General features: G+C 36.5%; 1 protein-coding gene across 1 annotated transcript; it reads right to left on the reverse strand.

The window, feature by feature from the left end:
* Nucleotides 1-1,041: 1,041 nt before the first annotated feature.
* Nucleotides 1,042-15,532, reverse strand: slc12a3 (solute carrier family 12 member 3). The gene is made up of 26 exons (XM_041998046.1): nucleotides 15,248-15,532; nucleotides 14,619-14,744; nucleotides 13,214-13,289; nucleotides 13,010-13,105; nucleotides 12,781-12,920; nucleotides 12,558-12,668; nucleotides 12,232-12,343; nucleotides 11,901-12,031; nucleotides 11,687-11,771; nucleotides 10,985-11,145; nucleotides 10,311-10,418; nucleotides 10,064-10,187; nucleotides 9,077-9,178; nucleotides 8,214-8,369; nucleotides 8,035-8,134; nucleotides 6,280-6,391; nucleotides 6,064-6,198; nucleotides 5,097-5,203; nucleotides 4,913-4,995; nucleotides 4,627-4,704; nucleotides 4,434-4,532; nucleotides 4,246-4,357; nucleotides 2,338-2,424; nucleotides 2,058-2,196; nucleotides 1,899-1,966; nucleotides 1,042-1,775 (listed from the first exon to the last, which is right to left on the reverse strand). Exons 1-26 carry the CDS (start codon nucleotides 15,530-15,532, stop codon nucleotides 1,634-1,636), a joined length of 3,075 nt encoding a protein of 1,024 aa, XP_041853980.1. The 3' UTR covers nucleotides 1,042-1,633.
* Nucleotides 15,533-19,451: the final 3,919 nt, after the last annotated feature.

The raw sequence follows: 19,451 nt of genomic DNA on the forward strand, positions 1-19,451 counted from the left end.
CACACACACACACACACACACACACACACACACACACACACACACACACACACACAAAGTAAAGTTATACAGTGTAGATTTTGGATGAGAAACTGAGCAGACTGCATTGGAGATTTGACTTCTGGAAGATGAAAACAGGACACTCTTCAGTCGGTACTGACTTGTTTTATATTCTTGACATTAACAATAAATAGATAAAGACTGTGTCACACTAAAAACTTGATTTGAAATATCAAAAGCATGAATACTACTTTAGCTACAAAATTGTATTCTTCTGAATTGCGGAGAATGTCCCTTCAGACAGATGATTCTACAGAAGAAAAGCTGTGCTGTGACAGAAAGAAATGCAGCAAACAAATATTGTAACAGGTTTATTCTGTATTTTTTTTTAAAAATATACTATATGTTATTAATCAACAAGTCAAGAAACACTTGCATATTAGCCTCATAGCATAATTACCTAAGTTGTATTTTGGCCAGATCGCAACATCTGCCCATCTCTACTCTAACACTATTGATTCTCTGTACATCAATGCCTATAAACCCTTAAAATATGACTTAGGCTATGATGCTATTAGGCTAATAATATATAAAAGATAAATGTCATCAGCTTATACAGTTAAACTGCTCAGAATCAGCATGTTGATTAACAATTAAAGAAACATGGTGTATTTCTCTTTCAAGGGATGGACCCTCTTGTTATTTCTTCTTAAAGTAGGCTTGGATGAAACATAGAAGAAATCTGATGGGTAGTTCAGCTAACAGATTCTCTGAAGGGGGCAGAAGCATGGGTTTATGCCAGGGGTGCCCAAGTTTGGTCATCAAGAGCTACTATCCTGCAACTTTTAGATGTGTCCCTTCTCCAGCACACCTGAATCAAATGAATGGCTTGTTAACAGGCCTCTGCAGAGCTGAACGACCTGCAGATGAGGGAATATAGCCAATTGAGCCAGGTGTGTTACAGAAGGGTTGCATCTAACCGTTGCAGGGTAGTAGATCTAGGACTGGACTTGGGCACCAGTGGTTTACGCCATCTAAAACAACCCAAACTTCTTACGTTTCATAGCGCATTGAGCGAGGATGATAATAAGTGAAATTGCACTGTGTCACTGTTGCACCAAATAGCTGATTACTCTCAGTATTTCCTCAGCTAAGGCGAGTCAACATGCATGGTGACTGCCCAATTTACTCAATTTACTCAAATCAATTTTGATTCAAAATTCTGCTGATCTTACCCCCCAGTATCAAATTAAAAACATTAAAAATGAAAAGCATAAGTATTTAACATCCTTTAAACATGTGCAGATTTAATAAGCTGTCCAATAAACTATTCAAACTAGAATGAAATAAATCAGAAATGTCAAATGTGAGACCAAAAATTCAGTACAATTTCTTTTCTTTTTAGCAATTATCTTTCATTTAAAATCACAGCGGTTCATTTTTAGCGTTAATTTAAAAGATAAATTTAGGAAAATAATACAAATCATTTCATGTGCACATTATGAGATGATGAATTCCAAACCATTAAACAGCAAACAACGCCATTACAACATCAGATGATCATTACCTGTCTGAAAGGCATTGCAATGTCAGACTTGTGTTATTATATGAACAATAGACTCATGGAGACATTTCACTGGCAATAGAAAGTAAGAACGCTTTCCTGGTTTCCTCTGACTAGCAGCACCGGAGGTCTAAGATCCCGTGACAAGATGTCGAGCCACGCCAGGTAGAGAGTACTGGGACACACTCCTCTCCTCCCTACTGGCATTGTGCTGTTAGGAGACACAAAGGAGGAGATATAATGAGCTTTGTTTTCAGCTTCTGAGCAGGCCTGACCACTGCCTTTACATGTCATTGTCTGTTCTATAAGAACGAAACAAATATATTACACTTACACAATAACAAGAGCTGCATCTCTGGAGTAATCCTGCAATACTTCATTTAGACGGACCTGACGGAGAGACTGGAAGCCACACAGAGTGTACCGTTTTAACAGAGGAGAATAAGAGGGCCGTGCAGGCATTTGACATATATGTGATTGGCGTGTGTCAGACCTTTGCTTTGTTCCTCTCATATTCCTGGTCTGTGATCATCCAGGGCACCTCCTGCTGTCTCGGAGGGTCAGGGTCTGATTCCTGTTTGGGGTTCGTATCCAGCCTGAAGCTACTGATCATGTTTTCAAACCGATGGACACTGGAGTGCACATAGACATGCAGGGGGTATGATTTATTAAGAAAAAGATTTATTCCTTTAATTTTGAGACGGACATAAACACATGTCTTTTTCTGCCTACATTTACTCCATTCTCACACACACATGCTTTGCTGGTCTTACTTTACAGGCTGGGGATTCTGGTAAATATCAGGAAGCACTTCGACATCTTGGAAACCAAGACGAAACTTCTTGATCAGTGACAAAACCCTGGAAGACAAAGTGCACAGTGAGGTTTTTGACATTTTTCATAGACTCTCATATTTTGAAACTTTAAAAAAAATACAATTCTTGGATTGTGCTGTTACTGCTAATTTAAGCAGTTGGAATTGATATTATTATATCATTAGATCAAAAACACAAAATTCAATATGAAATAACTGCTTCTAATGCCAAAATTCAAATATGAAGTTTCAGTCAACTCACTGGAATTTTAAAGGATCTTTTTAGCTGTTTCTTATTTATTTATTTTTTACTTTGAGGCCTTCAGCTTGACTCTTTTGTTTACTCTCATATCTCTCACAAAATGTGCTATAAAAACCCGCTAAGAACAAATTGTCAAGGACTCCTTGCATCAGCTCCTACTGATCAATGTCATGAACATGCTGTGGAAATTGTCACATGATGGGTCACAAGTTAAATATAAATTCTGACATGCTGTGTATTTAACAGCTCATCTTGGGGTGCTCCAGATTCTGCATCAGCTGTTGTTCACCATGACAAACTACAGGAGGTAAAACAATTAAGCGATTCACTGTTCAGATGACCTGATTATTGTAGGAAAAATAGCCCGTTTTTCAAATAAAGTCTGAATATGAGTCTCAGAATCCGACGTATCAGATGTACTTTATTAATCCCAGATTGGGAAATTTCAAAACCTGAATCTGATGGCTGAACTGCAGCTGATGGCTAACATTTACTACATTTCTAAATTATATTAATTGATATAGATAATTTTCAAACTATAAATAAATAAAGAAAAGTAAATGACCAGACCATCTATGGGTAACACATAGAGATAAGCAGTTGTCTATCTCTGATGTGCAAAGGGGATTTTCTTTTTGTTTGTTTTCCATTTGCTTAAAAATGGCTAAATGTTTGTCCTGCTCTTCTCATAATACTTCAATGAAAAACAAACAACAACAACAACAACAAAAAGTAATATTCCAGTAGCTGGACTGTGAAAATCAAGAAGAAAAAAAAAATCACATTTAATTCCATGATTAAAATGGTTTATAACTTTGCCTTTTAATGAAAATTTTGAAGCAAAAATACAAAGAATCTGTCTAAGAAGAAGATTGTTATTTCTCATTGGCTTTATTATGCAGTTTTAAGGAAGATTCTTGTATTTAGTCAGTATGCAATGCAATAAAATATCACCAATTAAAAAATTACTAATATACTTTATTTGGGGGTTAAAACCTTGCTCAAGACCCGACGCTGGTTTACCTTCATTGCTATTTTGGGGACTTGAATCTGAGTTCTCGAGCCCCAAGTCCACCCCCTTAACCTCTAGGCTATAACTAGATGTACACTTAATTTGGTATAAAATGAATTAACAGTAAAAATAAATAAATTCACAGTAACAATAACAGAGTACAAATAGAAATAAACTTGAATTTAGCAGTTTAACTATTTTCTTTTAAAATGACCCCTATTAGAAATTCTAATAAATATGACGTCTTGTATTTTCTTTTTAAAAAAATGGCAATTTTATGTATTTTCATAGTTACACATTTTCCATGTAATTTCATATTAAACATGTACATTTTTAGTATAATTTTGTAGTCTTAGTGGTGTTTGCCTGTATTTAAAAAAATCCGGAAATAATACAGAATATTCCTTTACTGTGTGAAAACCAAAGTTTACAGGATGCTTCTGTTCCTTTTAAGTATTCAAGAATCTTTTTTTCCTTTTCTGATCTGCTGTTCTAAAAATTATACTAAATTTGTTAAAATGTTTTCAAGGGACAGAGTTCAGTCCAGCAACACTTTTACAGTTTGAAAATACAGGCACGTCATCCAAACTTACTCTTCTTTCTGCTCTTCTTTCTTGTCTGTCTCCCCTCCCACAAACACTCGGACCTTACACCTGGCCCAGCGCTTTCTGCGGGTCAGCAGGTACGGCAGCAGCAGCGTCAAACCTGGAGAAAACACCAGACAATGCTGTAATGTTCTGGAAGAAAAGCAGGCAACTGAGAGACATGGATATAATCGCACCTCCGTCGTCAGACAGCCAGTACACATCAATGGTCTTCTTTCCTTGTTTTTTCTGAAAAATGGTGCAGGGCTGAGGCTCGGGTACAACAGCAACAGAGGCTGCAAAAACATCAAATACACAGATTTATTTTACATATGTCTCAAAAAAACAACAACAAAAAAAGAGATTTCTTTAAAAAAATCATATACATACATGTAGTGCTTGTTTGAATGCAGGAATTGGCAGAGATGGCGTCAGCGCCGTTTGACTCTACATCAAAACCTTGATTTACTAAAATAAAAAAGAAATACACGCTGTGTATGTGGGTTTACTTGCAGTCATTCACTTAAATGATAATAGATGAACGTGGACTGAACTTCCCTCCATGCCCCTTGTTCATGCTAAATTATTTGTGCTGCAAAGCAGCAGCTGTCATGAGTGACAGAGTTTGATTAATTTAGTTGCTGCACACTGCTCTAATATCAATGAAGGCTCTCACCATGTGATTGAGATAGACGAGACACATCCAACCCCTCTCTCATCCTTAGCATGCACACTCCGTACTGCAGGTCAAATGCATCACTGGAATGCACAAAAGTGTTTTGACACAAAAGTGTGAACATAGGCAGCCTTGTTCTGTAGCTAATGCTCGTTAAGCTGTTAGATATTTCAGTTGTACTCACTGCAGGATTTCTATGTAGTTATGTGCAGCCTGAGGTGAATCACTGTGCCAGTTTGACTTGAAACCCATCAGCAGAACATTTGGCTTCATACGACCCAAACCTGCCCCCTGGTGAACAGTCAGACACATGAGCAGAAGTCCAAGCGTCGCACTAATGCACCTGCATTTGGCTTTAAAAAAGGTTATACCAAAGCAACAATCCTGTGTCTAGTTTTGTCATGCACATGCACAAAGCTGCTGATTCAACAGCAAAGTAGTTTATGTAGGACAATCACTCATACATACAGAAATATAAAAGAGCAAAAATGAATCCAGAGAGATTTTAAAACCCAAATAGTGGTTTGGGTTTATCAGATAAAGCAAAGATAATTAGTTCAGGTGGGAGTTAAAATAAGTAGAGATTCATAAAAATGGTTACAAAAACAAGCACCTGAATATACAAAAGGATTCATTACACACAAATAATGCATTTACTAAATAATACATGTTACAGTGTAAATGTTATAAACTCTGTGACAATTTATTTCAGCCTTTCTCGAGCTGTTTCTTTGGGTGACAGGGCAGTATTTGGTCTAACAATGTTCAGATTGGATGACAAGAAATACTGCAATTTAATGAAATGCTCATTTATTTGCTTCACCAGTCAGTGGTTTTAATATTGAGGCTCACAGGTGTAAAACAAAAACAAGATTCAGATTCAATTCAATGTATTCAGATGAGCTGCTGTATTTCCGTATGAATTTATAATATTTTTCTCACTTTTAAAGCACAAATATCAGTCATGACAGACAACCCTGATGAATGATGAATGGAATTTTCTGTTCATCTTAGAATCCTTTAGGAGGTTGTTATCCGGAACCAAACATGCTCTTTGGGAGTTACCTCAGCTTTAATTGGTATCTTTCTAAGGCTGAAAAACACTGCTTTGCAATGTTAAGCCAACAAAGTGCTTGAGGGAAATGTCTAACCTGTAGCAGCATGTTGACCCCAGACCGTTGCTCTGAAGCCACCACTCCTCTGTAAAATGATTTGATTTTCCTTTGGTTCAACCAGGTGACATGGCTGTTACTGCTCGCCTTGTCCACTGCTGATAAGGTATCAGCCTGAGAGACACGGGGATGAAGGGAAAATTCTTATGGTAGAAAACACAAACTTTCCATGACTGTGTTTTGAGCTGTACTCACAGTGACCACATTTCCACACATCATGAGACTGAGATTCTTTGTGAAACAGTTGACCAGATCCACAAGAGCTGGACGACTACTAGGAGGACCTGTTAGGACCAAACACTGGGGTCTGGCAGAATTAGAGACAGATGAATCAGTTCAATCCAAAACTCCTGTAGGTTTTAAAGGAAAGTGACATTTGTAACCCTGTGCCCTATATCACACATAAGGACCTGCGTTCTTAATAATAAAAAATATTGAACATGAAAACTACTCTTTGACCATCAACTGCAATGCAGCTGGAATACAGATGCAGTTGTCCGAGTCACAGCACGTTTCTGTGGTTATTTTGCTTTGTGTGCTGATGACAGTAAAAAGTAATTGAATATCCTCCACTTTGTCAGCACATTTCTCTGTTCTTCGCACAGCATTTTCCTCAACAAAAGGCTCTTATTGAGAGGCTTATTTTCCTATTTGATTGACGCCCCACTCAAAATACTGTCTGCAAACACGATGGTCTGCAGGAGGCAGGGTAAAGTCAGGGGAGGTGTCATGTATTTGTTTGAAAAAACAGCTACAACTTCAACATATCACATCCATTGTTTGCATAATCCTTTCCATAATGGTGGCAGACACTTACAGTATGATAAAAATGTTTTAACCTTTCTGAGGTGAAACAGATAAATAAAGAACATAAATGCACATTAAAAACTTTCTTAAGTTTAGTACAGCTGTTTTGCAGTTAATAGTTTTTGAGTTTTGTGGCTCAATATTGCACTGATGGCAGTATTTTCTTCTTATTAGATCTGAAAAACATCAAGACCCACGTAAATTTCAGTTTAAGGTATAACACAGACTCGTCTACAAGCGTCTGCTAAACGACTGTAGAATCTAAATGCATGATTCCGAAAGGCGCAATTATCAGGTTCATCCACGCTGAAGGTTTTCAGTCTCACTTTTTACAACTAAAACTCCCAAAGCTACAAACACATCGTAAAATCTGCAATTGCTGTGAAAACAATAACAAAACTCATGGGATACAGATTCAAAATGCACCGTACATTTTAACTTTGTCTTTAAACGAAAATATTTAGCAGATATAACTTTATTTGTATCAAGTTGTTATTAACACTCATCTTAAATTAGTCAGATGTAATTAAAGAACAATAAGCTGAATAAGTTAACTCAAAATAATTAAGATGGTATTGTGGTGATGAGGGCAGGGTCGATGCATAAGACAACAAGTTAGATGAAATCTATTGTATGCAACTTTCTACTCTTAGTTCAGTTGCTTAATAATAGTTTAAATTACCCAATAGTTCTTGGAAATTTCTTTTTAAATTTAAGGGCTAGCTAATAAGCACGACACAAGAAAATTTATGAGATTTTAAGAAAAAGTTTAAGAATACAAACCAAAAAAACAACAACAACAAAAAAAAATACACACATAAAAAAACAAAACTATAATGCCACACCCCTTTTTTCCATTCATAACTAAAATGTCTGAAATATTTGTTCTTTCGTTTCATTTTCTGATTGTTTTTCACTGTTATAATGAATAACGCTTAAGTTATTTAGAAAAATAAGCATCTTTTTCCACCCACTGAATTCCAGCTGAGGCAGCATCATGAAAAGGCCAAATTATAAAGTTTTATTAAAGCTACTTATATTCTGGATTTTTCTTTTATGTATAAAAACAAAGTTTGTATATATTATTCAACTTCCAAGAGAAGAAACCTGCAGATTGCAGACACACCTCAGCTCCTCACTAACCTGTAGTTCTTGATGTGGTCCTCCAAAAGGTTGAGGCTTACACAATGATTCAGAGCCATGTTGTAGGTGCCAGCCTGCACCGATGAGCCCCAGTTCACAGCTAAGCACAGCAGAGTATTAATAAAAACCACCGTGCCACTTCATGCTCCTTGTGCCATATTCGGCCGTTGTGGGTTTACCTGGTTTCTTGTAGAGTGTGTATCCCAGAAAGAATAAAACGACACCGATCGCAATGAGGGCCGCCCACCATGTCAGCAGGAACATGATCACCACACAAGTTATAGAACACAGCAGCGACAGCCACTTACTGTAGTACCTGAATGATGGACGCCAACCTGCACACACACACACAAGCACACACACACAGGCACACACACACACACACACAGGTGGTAATACACATAGCTACAGACGGATCAATTAATAATACAGTAAATGTGTCTTTCTTTCTTTCTTTCTTTCTTTCTTTCTTTCTTTCTTTCTTTCTTTCTTTCTTTCTTTCTTTCTTTCTTTCTTTCTTTCTTTCTTTCTTTCTTTCTTTCTGTATTTGTTATGCATCCACTTGTTATAGGCTCCTTTTTATTCCACTTCTGCATCTTTTTAACAGTTGTTGCTTTATCCTTCATGTCTTGTTACTAACAATTTATTCATATTAATCTTTTCAAGTGTCTAAAAGATGGTCTGATATTTTGCAAGAAGAAATATTAATTTTCAGGCCGTGGTCGGTAATTGTAATTGTATATGTCACAAACACTGCATATTTTAGTGTCAGCAGATGTAAGAGATAAAGTTAGTAATGTCCTCTACATTATGAACTTTCAGAGCCTTCAGTTGAACGTTTTGCTTTCACTAGCAGGAGCTTGAAGTGAGAAAATGGTGGGAAAAAGTTGAATATTTCTTGGTGGAGTATGTATGTAATGTAATGTAATTTAATGTATGTAATCCATCATTGCATTCAGTTAGTTCATCCATTGCATTCATCTATCCATGTCTTTACAGATATGTCCATTAAAACTTCCTGTGTCAAATTTTAATGATCTACCTGGTGAGTTGGTGATGGAGGCATGGAAACAACTGAAGTTGATCAAGGCGTAGGAGCACAGGTAGAAGTTGGAGATGATAGGAGCGATGGTGTTTAACTCAGCTGGCAGAGAGTAAGAAAAAACAAAACATCTTATAATTAAATCTTTGGCAAGCAATGGGAACTAATTTCCTGTGTGACAAACACAATGTGTTTCCCATTACAGCTTTACAATAAAACACACTCCATGTTTTGCTATTGTAATGTTTTCAAGGTGGAGCAGAGAAAAGGAAATATAGCATACCATAAAAGTTGCCTGAGTAAAAGTGGTGACATTATTGGGAAGGTCGATTGTACTAAACAGTCTTATAATTAAAAAAATATCTGAAAGAGAAAGTTCTCTTCAAGAAATAAAAACTACAATGATCTAAATGACATTATTAATTGTAAGTAATATTAGAATATTCCTTTAAAACACAAAAGTATTTTATGAGCCATACATGACAAAGCTGTTATTGCTACTGCTCTACATTTAGTAATTTTCTGGATGTTTGCATTTCCAGTCAGGCTGTAATTTTTATTTATTAATTTTTTCTTTTCTTTTAACATCTCACAAAAAATAAATCTGTAAAATGATTTAAGGATGAAAAGATTGAGAAATAATTAGATGAAAAAGAAAATTTGGGAAATGAGAATTAAATGTAGCTACTTCCATGCTAAGTTAGGCTATGTTAGGCTAGTCAGCTTTAAACAGCATTGGTGTGTTTACTATTTTGTGCTGTTCTTTGTTTCTTCATTATGATTTTGTTCAGTTGCTAAACTGTTTGTGTAGTAGATAAGTCATCATTAAAACCCATTCTTCTGAATATATATGAAAAAAGCTGTTTAATGAGGTTTAGTTAACCTTGTCCCACCAGCTTTACAAAGCAGTCACCACTATTTGGGTTTTAACATCTTTTGTTGATATATTTAATCAGAGATCACCTCAGATTCTCTTCAAAGCCTCACCAATTAAAATGAAGCAAGAAGCTATGAGGTACGCCAGCAGGTAGCTTCTGATAGGTTCATCGTTTTTGCCATAACCTTTGCCAAAGAAGCTAATGAGGGGGTAGAGATGGTCCTTACAGAGACACTGCCAAGCAAAAGTGAAAGCAGAGACAAAGGAAAAATAAAATATGCAAGAAAATGTTGTTTAAATCTTTCCATTGTAAAACAGTACATATCAATTTGAAAGAGTGTGTATATATATATATACCTGGAAGACTTTGGGAGCAGACACCAGGCAGGCCAAAGCAGAGGACAGAGTGGCTCCAAATATCCCAGCAGTGATGAGCGGGGCGAAGGCTGATGCCATGCTCAGTGTCTGCACACAGAAATGTTTTTACCTTGTAGGCTCAATTTCACCATGGTACAGAAATCTGTTTTAAACCTGTTACCAATTAATGTGAAGGAGACTAAATGCTTTATTTAGGCTAAGAATGTCAACTTGTAGATGCCAGGGTTATAATTCCAGTCTCTGCTATTTAGTGCTTTGGTTCCCTCAAGTGGCAACAAAAAGCAACTGCTATTCAAGATATAATAGACTGCAATAGCCAAAATATTTCTAGTGATATTGTTATTTAAATTATATGTTAAAAAGACAAGAGTACAGAGTGCATAGAGCTGTTCTGCTATAATGGTATACTGACAATTGCCTGAGACATATCAGACAATATGATCTTCCTGCATGTGTAGAAACAGATCCCATCAGCTGTGGATACATTTCATGCTGAACAGATTATCACTGCATGCACATGCACTGCTTTCACTCCCCATGTTTTTTCTTCCTGTCTCTACCAATGAAGGAAGGAAAAACAAACCAGGAAATATATGATGGTTTTACACACTGAAACATAAGGAGATGGATATGTAGCTCAAGCTTGTGTTGACCTGGTAGTAGTTACTGATTCCATAGGTGCAGGTCCTATTATTGATACACGGCGTGAAGTCCCAACCAAATTGACATGATACACCAACACAGCTATCAGGGGGTGTCAAGGAAGACAGGGTGTCGTTCATTATACCAGATGCATCTCGCACAACACAAGCTCCTGGAGGAACACAAGGAAACCCACTGTGAAGTCACACCCATTAATGAACCGAAAATAAATAAATAAAGAGAACAAGAAAATGACTTTTCCCCCCTTTTTTCCAAATACTGAATAAAATTAATAGAGAACATCACAAATAAGCATCCGTTACTTGTTATAAAACAGATAAAAAACTTGTATAGTGTATAAAAATAATTAAAATTTTTATTTTAAGTGTTGGTTAATTCACATAACTAGGAGGTGTGATGATATATGAGGATAACAGTGGATGATTTGGCTAATTTAATATGGTATTTGCATGTTTGTATCAAGGTCTAACACGTTTTTTGCTTCATAGCACTTAAATTCCACATTTCAATGGAATAACTAATGCAGCAAGACAGATGTCAGGATATCAGGGAAGGATGTTTACTCACACACACAATGTGGGGAATAGACATTTAAATGTTTTCACTTGTTTTGGATTCAACCTTTTCCCCAAGTAAAGACACACATTATGGTTGTAAATCACATGTAAGTTTTGGAAAAAAGTGAACATTACCAATGGTTGCGCTGATGATGATGTAGGACATTGTAGTGAAGAATATTGCCAACAGTGTCCCACGAGGGATAGCCAAAGTTGGATTCTGGGAAGGAGTGGACATAAGACATAAACCTAAGGCACTACAGTTACGTAAGAATTTCAAAATTAAGCCCGCATGCTAACAAAAATGTATTGTATTAATAAAAAGTCTGAAAAGAAGAACCAAACAAACCTTTAAATCTCCAGAGATGTTGGCTCCTGCCAGAATGCCTGTGGCAGAGGGGAAGAAAATGGAGAACATGCCAAAGAAACTGCCCTCTGGACCTCGAAAGTCGGGCACAAAATTGGCAGCAAAGATCTCAGCTGTTAAAAATAAAGCAGTCAATTTACTGGAAAGCACCAACAAGGACACTCATGAGCAATCAACTGAGAAAAAAATATCACATTTTCAAGCAAAGTCATATTACGGCCTTTTGAGTAAAGCTTTGCAGGGGCGCCTAAGAACCAGTGGAAATTGTTAGTAATTTGTTGAGAAAATGATGATAGTATGGGTGAGGATTTACGTCTGTAGCTGAAGAAACCTTTAGATTGTTTCTCTGGTGAAGCTGGCATGATCGTTCCCACAATGTAACTGGCAAATGACAGCATGATGAGCAGGAAGAACAGAATCTGGGCCTGTGAAAGACACAATTTACTATTTACTTTAATCATTATGATGTAGACACACATTTTGCTCAATGTTCTAAATCTTGTTTGGTTGATTTATATGATTTTTTAATGTAGATAGAAAACAACATTAAATTCTCTGATTCAATAAATGTAGAGGCCCATTTTTAAAGTTAAGTTTAAAGTTCAAACACTTGTTATTAAATATTTATTTCAAGCTAACCTTTGACTCCCATGCCATTCCAGCTGATGTAATTCCCAATAGCAATGTGATAGTGAGGATGCCGATGATGCGGATGTCATTGGTCCGGTCCACCATAACAGCCCCATTTTCCTGAAGTTGAGGTTTAACAATACATTTAAAAGGTAATGAAGATCCATTATTTACTGCACAGTTTCACTGTAAAAGCTGATGCACATGCATGAACGTAAGCCACACTTCTCACTCGCATCAGGTCTGTGACAGTCTCAGCAAAGCCCACAGTGTGCATGGCCACAGCTACAGCATTGGCAAAGGCAAAGATCAGGCCGATGGAACCACCCAGCTCTGGACCGAGGCTCCGACTGATCAGGAAGTAGGTCCCACCTGAAAATAGATAATGATCATCACCTTAGGGCTTACTGACAATGAAAAGTACAATAGATTTACTGAATTGTATCACTGAGTAAACAAACCTCCTTTGACTTTGCCATTAGTAGCTATAGCTGAGGTTGAGAGACCAGTGATCCCAGTGATGGTAGAAGAAATCAGAATAATCAACCAGGTCATACCTGGCAGAAGGGTGAAAACAGTCTGACTGAATCCTTCTTTATACTTCATGATTTAAAGTCGATCAAACCCCATAAAACTCTAATGAAGGGCTGTTTTGCAGGACATACCTATACCAGCTTGAGCTGTGATCCAAGGCAGCCTCAGGTACAAAATAACTCCCCAGATGTTTAACATGCAGCGGATCTACAAAAAAACATACATCTAAGCAAACTTGCGTTTGACCATCTCATAAAAAAATAGATATTTTATATATATGTAGCTCATATTTTACCAGGTCAATGCCATACAGTAATATTAGCAACTATCCAAAACAGATACGGAGGAAATCGTGGAAGTGTTTGATCACATCTATTGCAGATGTCATTGAAGTCATTGAAGAAATCTGTGGCAATATTAAGTGATGAAGTGCTATATATCTCAGACATACAGTCACATATACAGCACTATGGGTTTCATGCAGTGGAAATTTATGTTTAAATGTTGACATCGGGACATTTACTACAAGAGACAAGACAATAAGTCCCTACTGTGGCCTTTTAAGACTTCCTTAAGGATGTGGCAGCTTATCTAGTTAAATCTGCAGGTGTAATGATAACAGCCCAGTCTAATTATTTCAAGTTAATGAATAACAGACATTTAAAACTTGTTATATCATTTGTCCCAGTTCATACAGGGAAAATGTCAACTTATAAATTTCCCTAAAAAAATACCCATGATAACTTTTATATCCATTTTACATACAAAATCTTGTTTCAGGATTTCATATATACATTATGAACTGTATATATTTACACTGTTTTGTGTTAACAAATTTCCCTTTAAATGACTTTGACACTGTAGTGTAGATTTCTACTTTCATGTTTTCATCACACATTGAAGACTTAAAAAGTACCATACAGGAGCATGTTGTCACGTGGCTAAGCTGTCTTGCCATTAATTTCTCTAAAGGAGATTTATCATATTACAGATTAGTTATAAATATAGCTAAACCCTAAAACAGCTACATTTTTTAATGGCAACAAATTCTATGGTAAAAAAAATTGTTTCTTACCATAAAATTTGCATGGATTTGACCAGTTGATTTGTCTTTTTTCATTTCATTTTATCATTATGTGTAACTTTCATAATCCTTCCAGTTGTAACTCATTAATCTTGCCATCAATGTTTTCCATTCAACACTGTAAATTTAAATGTTCTCCACATTTAGTCTGTGGTTAAAAGATGTGCTATTCTAAGGAGCTGAAACCTTATCAAGCTTTTTATTGGTCCTTTATTGTCATTTTGCTAAAGACAGGCATGACAGTGCAGTTGCTGTTATAAAGAATTTAAGTTAAATCATAGGAAAATTCTAAATATTTGCCACCCTGTGCCATATTCATTACAGATTAAAGTACAAAAACACATGTCTTTTTGCATCTGTATAATATTAATCATTTTTAGAATTTAAGGATACCCTCAAGTCAAAACAAAACAACACACATTGTTCAAACCCTCTGCTGCTGCTGTACTTACCATGACTCCCTGCACCCATCCAAAGCGAGTAGGTTCAGATGTCGGCGGTGTTTGTTCATCCACCTCTTCCTCAGAGCTGTCTTCTCCACCTGTTGTCTCCTCATACATGGGAGGTCTGAACTCATCCTGGTTGAACATAGTCAGGAGAGGACAGTTATACTGACATGGCCTGAAAACATGACTGACAAATTTGCAGCACATTTGCAGAACTTTTCTGCAGATGCACTTCTCTGAACAAGTGATGAACAATAATGTTTGCTAGAAAAATTCCTTGAACTTAGTTCTATATGATTAAATTAGCAAAATATTAAATATTTAATGTTTTTTCGATCAGTTAATAAAAAATTAATTAGTTTAACAACTGACAATTCCATCTATTCTAAGTTTGCTTTATAAATTGTTCTTATCATTTAGAAAATGTTCAGTAAAAAACTATTTTATTGGTTTTGCTTTTAAAAAATAAAGCAAATAATGGACTTAAGGACATGCACATCATAAGCTGAAAGTTGTCCCATATACTGTGAGATAAATAAAGATACACAGATTTAAATAATCCTAATATTCGTTATCTATAAGCATTTCTTTTTAAATGCAATCCCTACAGGAGCTGGTAAATAGAGTTTCCTCACCTCAGGTTTGGCATGCAGCTCGAACAAAGATGGTCTGAGGCGCCTCCGTCGCCCCCACACTTCAGTGTTGGCATAGAAGTCATAGCGCGGTGGGGCGTCCAGAGTCTCATAGCCAGTTAGAGCACCAGGTGCAAGAGATGTTACACTGCTGCCACTACCATAGCACTGATAATAGCTAGACTCATCAAATCCTCCAGGAGTTGTCTTCCCATTTGTGGCTGACAGTGGAAGGCTGGTTCTGTAAGCAGCCATATGAACACCATCGCTGACCACTGGCAGCTCCATTTAGAATGCTAGAGTAGATAAGATTCTAGCCACTAATGTAGTTTAAAAAGTCAGCTGTATTAGTTAAAGAAATACAGATCTATATCTCCCTTCAGCTACAGCAGTGAGAAAGTGAGTGATGGAGCCATGCTGTGGTTTAAGGTGAATGAGAGAGGCTTTATTGTGTGTGTCGTCTTTAAATTTGACCTCAGCAATGCAGGAAGAGCCTGGGGCCATATAAGATGTTCACTAGTTCAGTAAACAGTCAAACAAGACTCATTACAAGAATGATTAAGCCCGACATGGATAATTTCATATTGCCAAGAAATCAGTTTGAACTCTGCTGGACCTGGAAATATATTGTTCTCTTTGCTAAGAAGAGGGATATTATAGCTTTATTTATTGTTCTCTGGTTCTAGTTATGTAATTACATTTGTTAATGATTAATGTCCAGAAGGGTTTTTTGGGTCTGAATGTTGTAAATAGCGTCATTACACACCCTGACCAACCTATACAATAACCTTGCCTGAGACTTGTCAGGGTGGTCAACAGAGCTTGAAGGAGATTACAAAGACACTCCTCCAAGTTTGTTATTATGAAGTGAATATTTACATGTTTTAATATGTGTTTAAATGACAAAGTTTTATAACTGGATTAAACAGGAGATGACCTTTGTGGTAAGAATAACACTAGTAGTGCACAAAACTTTTGCGAACAACAAACATTATTATCATAATAACATGAAAAACCTGTTGCAAACTTTGCTAAAATGAGGATTATATAGAAATTTTGATATATCAGTGCTATGAGTGTGAAGTACATTATCACTTTGTTCGTAATCTCAGTTTATCTAATAAAATAAATGTTTGCCAATAATGTTATTAATAATAATACTCAAAATTAAACTCATAACAGTTAATAGTATAGTTTCAAGATAAAAAAGACTGAGATGTAGAACAGTTTTGTTATCAAATCTTAGGCTTTTTGTGTACTTGTGTACTCATCATCATCCACCTTTATTTCAGAAACAGAGCTCCACATAGACAAACTTTTTTGTTTTTTCTCACCTGTCTTGTCCAGCATCATGACAGCAGAATTATAGTCAGGCTACATGTTTTGCTGCACAAGTTTGCTATGCCAAGAGGAGCCTGTTGGATATAATCCCCCCTTAAGTCTTAAATGTAATTCTTTATAATTATTTTATTTTATTTATTTACTTTTAATTAGTTTATTGTCAAATTTACACATAATCACTGGTCTGGACTGAAGTAAAAATAGCAGGGAGAGGACTAACTGAGGAGAGAAAAGAAGAATAAAGAGAGAAAAAAGGAGAGAGAGAAACAAAGAGCAGAAAAAATCCAAACAAAATAACACGACAACCAGTTGATACACTTTTAAAGAAACGGTAAACATCCTAAGGCCTCTACAAAAACACAACAGATAATCATCAGGAGCACCCGTGAAAAGAAAAACTGTAAAAACCATGAACAACAACAGTAGAAATGTGTGTGTGTGTGTGTGTATACAAAATATTAGGGATGACATACGTTAAGTGATTTAAATGCAACTGGGCCACCTCCAAGGATCAGAAGCAGACTTATTAGGGCTCACGAGGCAACCAGCAACCACAACACAAAGCACATGGAGCTCCACAGACAAATAAAATACAGCGACAGCCCTTAAAAACAATATCAAATATTATATTTAATAAGTACTCTGTGTAAGAATATGTTTTTCATACAGAAAGATGATTGACGTAATTTTCCAGGAAAGTCAATCTCACTCCAGTAACTAAGCTGACGGCTCAATAAATCAACCGTCCAGGCTGCTAATTTTTAATCTTAAAGTATTGATCCGCTGCTGCTGTAACATTTTCCACAATGGACAAAGCCACTACACTCCTGAATCTTAAGGCCTCATACGACTTAAAAAGTAATTATATAGAAAGTCACATGAGGAAGTCTGATTTATTTAATGTTCAAAAACTACCAACAACATAATTTAAATAATGTCCTTGATTACATTCAAAGGCACAGTTCCCAGAGGAAGGTGTAGACTCTTTACTGTGAACTGTTTCTCAGTCTTCAGATATTGTTAAATGATTAAACTGGATTGTTCCCCCTGCAGCTGTGTGAGCCCGTCAATTTGAAACTTGGAAACTTTTTCGTTTTATATTGTTTTCTTTTTTCTTTTTTTTTAAAACGGCATCACTGTTCATAATAAACCACAAACCATTTATAGTGTTCTGTTATGTTTTATGCTATCTAAGATTACAGCTGCATCCATCCATGCGCAGCTAAAATACACCCATTTATCTCATTTTGCTTCAATCAATACAAGCTTCTGAGTTTAGTCATTTACAGCAATGCTTTACTAATCTCACACACACTTCTCTGCATTTCATTACAACACTTAAGATACAGCCACAGCTTCCAGGTAAAGGTTTGCACATAGCCACACACTTTTTACACAAATACAAAGAGGTTTTACACTGTGTACAAGGAAAAGTCAAGGTCGCTATAGTTTCACTGCGTATGTTAGTGTAACAATAAGGGACCCTATAACATTTAAATAATTAAGCTCTGTTTCATTCCCACATTTGGCCGAGATGTTTAATGGGGTTGAGATTGCAACACATGTTGAAGTATGATCTGAATTATTTGGACATTTATTCATGATTTCTTCGTGTTGCTTTCAGGTGTAGGCTACCTGATGGGTTTCTAAGTTTTATCAAACAGGACCAAAGAAGACAAAATATAAACTTTAGCTGTGTTTTAGTAATAACAGACTTGAAGCATTAAGCATTAGTTACCTGTTATATAGTTAAAAACTAACTTAGTATAGTTAAGTAAAATGATGACAAAGTTGTGTTAATCAAACAAATAAAATGTTACATGTAGATATATGAAATCTATTTGCATCAAATACAGGGTGTGCAGAATTATTAGGCAAGTTGTATTTTTGAGGATTAATCTTATTATTGAACAACAACTATGTTCGCAATGAACACAAAAGGCTCATAAATATCAAAGCTGAATATTTTTGGAAGTTGGAGTGGGACTCTTTTTAGTTTTAGTATCTTAGGAGGATATCTGTGCGTTCAGGTGACTATTACTGTGCATAATTATTAGGCAACTTAACAAAAACCAAATATATACCCATTTCACTTATTTATTTTCACCAGGGAAACCAATATAACAACTCAAAATTTACAAATATAAATTTCTGGCATTCAAAAACAAAACAAAAACAAATCAGTGACCAATATAACCACCTTTCTTTGCGAGGACACTCAAAAGCCTGCCATCCATAGATTCTGTCAGTGTCTTGATCTGTTCACGATCAACATTGCGTGCAGCAGCAACCACAGCCTCCCAGACACTGTTCAGAGAGGTGTACTGTTTTCCCTCCCTGTAGATCTCACATTTGATGAGGGACCACAGGTTCTCTATGGGGTTAAGATCAGGTGAACAAGGAGGCCATGTCATTATTTTTTCTTCTTTTAGACCTTTTCTGGCCAGCCACGCAGTGGAGTACTTGGATGCGTGTGATGGAGCGTTGTCCTGCATGAAAATCATGTTTTTCTTGAACGATGCTGACTTCTTCCTGTACCACTGCTTGAAGAAGGTGTCTTCCAGAAACTGGCAGTAGGACTAGGAGTTGAGCTTGACTCCATCCTCAACCCGAAAAGGTCCCACAAGCTCATCTTTGATGATACCAGCCCATACCAGTATCCCACCTCCACCTTGCTGGCGTCTGAGTCGGAGTGGAGCTCTCTGCCCTGTTCTGATCCAGCCACGGGCCCATCCATCTGGCCCACCAAGACTCACTCTCATTTCATCAGTCCATAAAACCTTAGAAAAATCAGTCTTATGAAATTTCTTGGCCCAGTCTTGACGTTTTATCTTGTGTGTCTTGTTCAGTGGTGGTCGTTTTTCAG

The sequence above is a fragment of the Melanotaenia boesemani genome, chromosome 10 (genome assembly GCF_017639745.1).
Source record: "Melanotaenia boesemani isolate fMelBoe1 chromosome 10, fMelBoe1.pri, whole genome shotgun sequence".
Taxonomy (NCBI): Eukaryota; Metazoa; Chordata; class Actinopteri; order Atheriniformes; family Melanotaeniidae; genus Melanotaenia; species Melanotaenia boesemani.